General features: G+C 42.4%; 2 protein-coding genes across 4 annotated transcripts in view; both read right to left on the bottom strand.

Moving 5' to 3' along the window:
- Window positions 1–2,551: 2,551 nt before the first annotated feature.
- Window positions 2,552–5,397, bottom strand: golga7ba (golgin A7 family, member Ba). Its single transcript, XM_071531150.1, has 5 exons — window positions 5,323–5,397; window positions 4,086–4,211; window positions 3,130–3,282; window positions 2,885–2,986; window positions 2,552–2,635 (listed from the first exon to the last, which is right to left on the bottom strand). Exons 1-5 carry the CDS (start codon window positions 5,332–5,334, stop codon window positions 2,552–2,554), a joined length of 477 nt encoding a protein of 158 aa, XP_071387251.1. The 5' UTR covers window positions 5,335–5,397.
- A 353-nt stretch (window positions 5,398–5,750) lies between these two features.
- Window positions 5,751–6,766, bottom strand: part of zfyve27 (zinc finger, FYVE domain containing 27) — a 6,930-nt gene continuing 5,914 nt past the window's right edge. For all 3 annotated transcript variants that reach the window (XM_071531161.1, XM_071531169.1, XM_071531177.1), the window contains one exon: window positions 5,751–6,701. In XM_071531161.1, coding sequence (XP_071387262.1) covers window positions 6,631–6,701 — 71 coding nt within the window. In that variant the 3' untranslated portion in view covers window positions 5,751–6,630. The remainder of the gene's footprint in view (window positions 6,702–6,766) is intronic.

Genomic DNA, 6,766 nt, shown 5'->3' with positions numbered 1-6,766 from the left:
TTATTATTTCAAAAAACACTTAAGTTTCCAAGTGTCCACCTGCAATTCATGCAAAGTCTATTAGCACACATCTCTTCTGTCCTTCTCCCACTCTACCCACTTCACTTATTCATTCCCTATGACTACCATCTCCCTTTAACTTCACTTTCTGTAGTGAAGTCTGTCTTACCTGTCTTTTATCTCTCCTGCTTTTCCATTTTTTGTTGTTGTGCTCCCTCATTCTCTCTCTCCCTCCATGCAGCCCTGGCTCCATTTTACGACGGGGTCCGCTCCGCCTCCGTCTCCACATTTGAAGCCTTCTGGTGGGCAGTTTTACCACAGTGTCTCTTGGTGCTGTCTGCGCTGGCAAATCTGAAGGGATGGTAGCCTTCAGGGTAATGATGATGCTACACTAAAACAGCGTTTCTCAATAATAGTCCTTTGAGGATTACATGAGCACTGTACGTCTAGATAAAGCATCTGATAAAAATGACTTAATCATCCAGCAACGATGTGGCCATTTGTTTTATGATGGACACACTATGTAATCATATCTGGATAGCTGGACATCCTGCAGTCTCCAGGAAGTGGGTTTCTCACATGACCCCCAACCTCTGGACAATACTTCCTGTTTGCTGCTGTGAGCTGGAAGCATGGGAGAGTCACATTATGTTGTAAGTGGTGGTGAAGTGGTAACTGATGTTAAGATTAAAGGTTGGGATCAGTATCACGCCATCCAGTTAGATATCACCCAGCTGAATGTGTTACAGTATGGTGTAACCAGTGCGGTGTGCATGTGAGCATGTGTGAAATAATTCCCTTGCCTGACCAAAGCTTATTACAATGGCTTAGCAAACTTTCTCATCCAAATATTTTCTATCTGATGTATTTTTACTCCATATAATAATAATAATAATAATTTAAACTCTATATTGTCATAATTTTCCTATTATCTAGATTCTAGAATAATGAATGAGCTAATCTTGTGCCCCTACTCCATTACATTGTGCTTTTTACTATATTTAAGTGAATACACTTCCATTCGCTCATTAGTTAATAAAATCAATAAATGTCTTCTGTTACATACATGTTACATACTCATAAAACTGAAGAAACCAAGATGATCAAAAGGAGCTCAAGCATCATCTTGAATGTATATCGATAGAAAGAACCTAAGGTGATAGTTATGTTGTGGATAAAGTGAAAACATGAGCTTCATGTGGCTGTGATGAAACAGTATTTATTTGATGCTAGTCACACACACCTCGTTGCCATGTGTATCAAACAACAAGCAGTATGAAAGATTGTTCCTTACTTTTTGCACAAATACAGAATGTCACCAAAAATAAAAGACACATTCACATTTGTGGGGCAATTTTGGCAGTTATTGTTCTTTGGAGGTTTGTACAGCAATAAAGGAAGGGTTGTGCATTTCAAAACACGACGGGTGAAATTAAGGAAGACTTTTGACTCATCCTTTCCCTACTTACTGCTGCATTTAATGTACAGTGTGTCTTTGCATAATCAACATTTAGGAAGAGTTGGTCCCGCTCAGTGAAACCAAGAGGTTAGTATTTAGGTGTGTGTGTGTGTGTGTCTGTCTACTAAGTGAAACACAAGCTGCATGTGAGAAATACTACAGATCTGCTACATTATATACATAGATGGGCTGAATTACATTCATCTGCTACCAGACAGCTCATGTTTTACAGCAGAGGTGGGAAGATCAGTTCTTTTCCTTCGTACATCTGGGCTGCGGGTTCTGGATCAGTGAAAGTTTGAGAGACTCAGCTCAAATCTCTGCACATCCTTTCTGTATTTGCTAGTGTCTGTCTTGAGAATTTGGAGACTGGTGAATTTGAGTGATTGCAACACACCCAAACAAATACAGATAACAGCTTTAAAAGGATGTGCTGTAGAGCCATGTCTGGTGTGTGTTGTTGATGGTGATGAGCTCCATTCAGTCCAAATCCCTGGTTGGTTGACTGTAGGTGGGCTGGGTGTGGTCACGGTGAGTTTCTGGCTCATCGCCCCCACATGGTGCAACTGTGGTGGTTGAGGTATGAGGTTTGGTCAGGCTTGGGGTCTTCACTCCCGTTTCATAAATACATATCAATACTTCTTTTCCTCCCTTTTTCTCTCTCCTCCCTCCATCCTTTTCTCCCCTACAAGATTACACACAACTGCGGTAACTTAAAGGAGGACAGGAAGGCAAGTAATGGTACGTTCACACAAAGAGTTACTAGCGAGCTGTTTTTTTTGTTATTTTTTTCGGTGGAAGATCACATCCTAACATCACTGTGGCAGTGCTTGCACCTTGCTTGCTTTGCGACATGTTTTAAGCGTTCGCCGAGAAAAAAAAGCCAGTACAACTTTTATATGTGATGGAAGCTGAGGAGCAACATGCCTGTCTCTCTCACATGCTAGCAGAACCCTTTGTGTGAACGTAGCCTATAGGGATGTATGGGCTAATTGTTGGGACAGGAGCGTCGGATCATTGTCCTATAGGTTCTCCAGGCTGACCCCCAGGGTTGGGAGTGATCAGGGGGACGTGGTGGCGGCAAGCGCCCAGTCATCGAGCAGTGCTGCCGGACATAGAGCTGCTGCCTGAGCTGGAGCCGCTGGAGCCCCGGTCCTCATAGATGGAAATCTCTATCTGGTGAGAGAGGAGTTAGGGAACAAGCATATGCTATTGGAGTATGGTAGAGTTAATTACACACAAAGATACACTGCAAAATCTCCATCTTGAGTCCTAAAATCGTAATTTTCTTAAAATAAGTGAAAAAATAAGATTTGAAGGCTGAATATGAGACTAAATGACTTGTTAAGATGGATGTTTTTTGCAGTGTAATTGCTTTTGTGCACATACACGCACAACCATGCACACTCAAAAGAGTAAGGATACGACACGCATTCCCCTCTCGATGGGATCTGTGATGAGCAAACCCCTGGGAGCATAGATCTTCTCATTCTGCTCCTGAATGTACTTGGCTATCTTCTTCAGCACCTGACACGCAGACACAACCGATGACCAGACAGAAAGACAGAGAAGAAGAAAGAGTAAGTGGATTTAAAATGGTTTCCCAGACAGATATTAATCCTTGTCCTGGACCATTAAACAGGCGGTGAGTTGAAGATCACCAGCCTGACCTTCTCATAACGTGTCTCCATGCAGAGGAAGATGAGATAGGCTGTAGCACAGGCCAGGCATCCCTCCAGGTAGGACTGGCCTCCAATCTTCTCTGCCTCAGCGTAGTAGTTATTCAGCGTCTTCACAGTGTCCTCAAACAGTGTCCGCTCAATCTGGAAACACACACAGGCACAGAAGCATGATCCTCCTGTGTGAGTAGCAGGGTTGGGTAGTAATGGAATACTTGTAACCGCGTAACGCATTCAAAATACAGAAAACGTAAATGGATTCTATTACGTTACCTAAAAAATAATGTATTCTGATTACAGATACTTTTGAAAAATTAGAGGATTACTTCTGGCAATTAAAGTGAAAGAGAGAAACTCAGAAAATTTGTTTGTATGCAAAACTGAAATAAATTTCCTTAACTTTTTCTTATATGTACCAATACCTTTACTGGTACAGGTGGTACAGGTATTAAACACTACCAGATATGCTAATATTTCTGTCAACATACTTCACATAACAGTGAAGGTGGTATTAATATGAACTCCGTATCTTGAAGCATTAAGGAGTTATAATAGTTTCAAGTTTCAGTTTTTACTCATTAATATGCAAATTTATGTAGCAAGGTGCTCCAAAATCTAACCAGATCATCTACTCTATAGGGGGAACCTGTGGTGTGAGTATGAAGTTTCTATCAGGTATTGTTCTTGGGTTACTGTGCTCACAAGAATGTGTCTACACACTGACAGACAGACACAGACAGACAGATGGCACCATGACGACAAAATATCCCTCATACCATGTACCATAGTGGCTGGCAGCACATAAAAAAACTTTGGATAAAACTGTCCACCAAATGATACATGTTAAATACACACACACACAAACACACCAAACAGCAACACTCCAAAACGCCCAGTTTCTTTGAAAAGGAATAAAATGTCATCCTCCTCCCTGCTCCTCTCCTCACCCTGCTCTCCAGCTCCGAGGGGAACTTGGTCTGGAACTTGCAGGTGGTTCCTTCACTGTAGTCTCTCTGGATGAAGACCTTGTTGGCCAGTGAGGCGCTGTGCCTCAGCTCCTGCAGGTTGTGGAACTAAGGACAAATCATACACACACACACACACACACACACACAAATACCCAAATACAATGATGAAGGTTAGTATATGTGTAGCTGTTCAATAGTAATAATGTGTACAAACAGAGGCTGATGCTGTAGTCTTTAGAGGTATAGGATGATAGAGGAGAAGCAGACAGCTTGTGATCAATCACTCTGTCTGGGTGTCTGGACTCATTCTGCCTTGTTGCATGTTGGAGCTGAGCCCAGCACTGGACATACTATCTTATCCACACACACTTCCATCCTCTCTCTCCCTCTCTCTCTCGGGTATTACAGGGAAGCAAGCTGGAAGGAGACGGGACAACATTTCACTACAACTCACAACAGATCGATGTGGCAGAGCAGGATTAAGCGGACGAATAAAGAGCGCACCAATTTATGCAAGCTCTTGTATGCTTGTCCGTTTCGGAGAGAGTGCAGTGGGGTGAAAATCACTTAAGGTCATCATCATTAGATTTTTCTCATTTAAAAAAAAAAAAAAGTACAGGTCCAGGCGAGAAAGACGGGAACAGCAGCAGGCTATAGAAAAGATTTTGAGGAATATGACGCGTGTTACAGCGGGGTGGTCGCTGTCCATGGTGCTGAATGCGAAGTGTGTGTGTGTGTGTGTGTGTGTGTGTGTGTGTGTGTGTGTGTGTGTGTGTGTGTGTGTGTGTGTGTGTGTGTGTGTGTGTGTGTGGTCGGTCACTGGTCAACACAGTGGCCTGCCACGGGATTAACGGGGCGTCTTGACAGACAAAAAGAGATCTGCTTTCACCAAAACAGCTTAACATCGCGAGGACTGCACGACGATCCGCTGTTTCTGTTTCTGCCTCATTTGTATTTCTTTGAAGAAAAAACAAAATTCCTATTTAAGGATATTTCTTTCAAATGCCCTTACTCGAATTCAGGACACGGTCGTCAGTCTTGATTCAAGCGACTGAACCAGTGTTGCACAATTTAACCTTGTGCCTAAATGCCCCTATTAACAATGTTCGCTGCACCCGCGCCCGTTTATTCTAAAGATAATAAAAATGCACAATGCTGCTCATCGACACCACAACAACAAATAAAAAAGGGAATAGAGAATATGCTACATTCTCACCTCCGTCGCCATGTTGCCATCCGTGGCCGTAGGGACGAGTCCCTGCGCTGAAATCGCTTTAGTGGGACACACGGGCGGATTGGAGGACTGGAGGGGGAAGGGTGGAGGGAGGAGAGCAGCGGGATGGTGGAGCCGGAGAGGTGGGGCCATGGGCGGGGTTAACATGTAAAATACAGTGCGCGATTGTTAAGGCTTTGGAAGACAATTTATATCAATATTCCAGCCTTAGGAAATTGTCTTATAGTTCAGCTTAGAGGCTTTTCCACAGGAGTGACATAAGGTGAATGAGAATCTGACAATTTCATGTTCAACTTCTACTCTCAAGCGAAAGCCAGAAACTGCCAAGTACAAAAAAAAAAAAATTATAATAAAAAATAAATAAATAAAAACATACCATAATAGCTGATTTTAGATAATCAAATCATCACAGAGTTTATTATTTCAATGATGGCATATTTCAGCCATAAAGTGGGCAAAATATACAGAATTAATAACTAGGTCAATTTATGTGTGCAATCTGGGTTTTTAAATTAAATATATTAGATACAGTAGAACATTTTACAGTAACAATGTATATATGATTAAAATAAAAGCATAGCAAACGACTACAATCATCTGTGTCTGAATCATGATAAAAACAACTTTGCCTCTAGAATCCACTTTTTGGGTTATGATGCCTCCACATCAATCCTTTTTTGTATACAACAGTCTTATCATTACAGTACAATTTCACTGCTACACAGGGATCAGTTTCTGAGATATCAAGACTCAAGTGGAATCGATTTAGTGAACTTGGATGAGCAAAGCACGTAAAAACACAACACTCCACACCCCATAGGTTATTTTCCCCACCCGACACCACCCAACCCATGTTGGCCACCACCCAGCATGCTTTCTATTTTCCTCCGCTCAGCAAAGGGAAAAAAAACACAAGGTCCATAAATTTTGGAGGCACCTCCAGAAAGACGTTGCTCTGTATTAAGTCTCATTCATCCATAAGGTCCAGTTCTCCATTAGGAGTGGGGATATGGGAGGTTTATACTGTAACATATTGTGGTAGAAGTCCCATCAGTCTTTTCACTCAGTACAACACAATGAGTAGCTAAAGAGGTATGCAACTGGAAAAAGCGAGGGGAGGGTCTTGGAGTTCAACACAGGAACAGGTTCTATCTTGACAGATATAAGTGCCTTAACTGGAAAGCCAAGGCATTTTTAAGGGTTGCAGTAGCCTGGTGAAGGGGCGAGGGCGAACAGTGAACGGTCTCCCACTGGCCACTGGGAGACAAGATCGACAGATATCATGCCGTCTCATTGTAACTTGTTGAGAGAGGAATTACAGGCAGCACAGACAAACACAGTCTCTCTCTGGGCCTCTGGAGCTAAAGGAGAGACAAGGAGAGAGAGAGAAAGGGATCATAGGTTAGAGAAAATAAAAGCAGAAGGA

This window comes from Centroberyx affinis, unplaced genomic scaffold, assembly GCF_046629955.1.
Source record: "Centroberyx affinis isolate AG114_WGS23_722 - 3 ecotype Tasmania unplaced genomic scaffold, CSIRO-AGI_Caff_v1 ptg000141l_1, whole genome shotgun sequence".
In the NCBI taxonomy this organism is placed as follows: Eukaryota; Metazoa; Chordata; class Actinopteri; order Beryciformes; family Berycidae; genus Centroberyx; species Centroberyx affinis.
The sequence above is the reverse complement of the archived record's forward strand: the minus strand, read 5'-3'. Positions and strand labels throughout refer to the sequence as shown.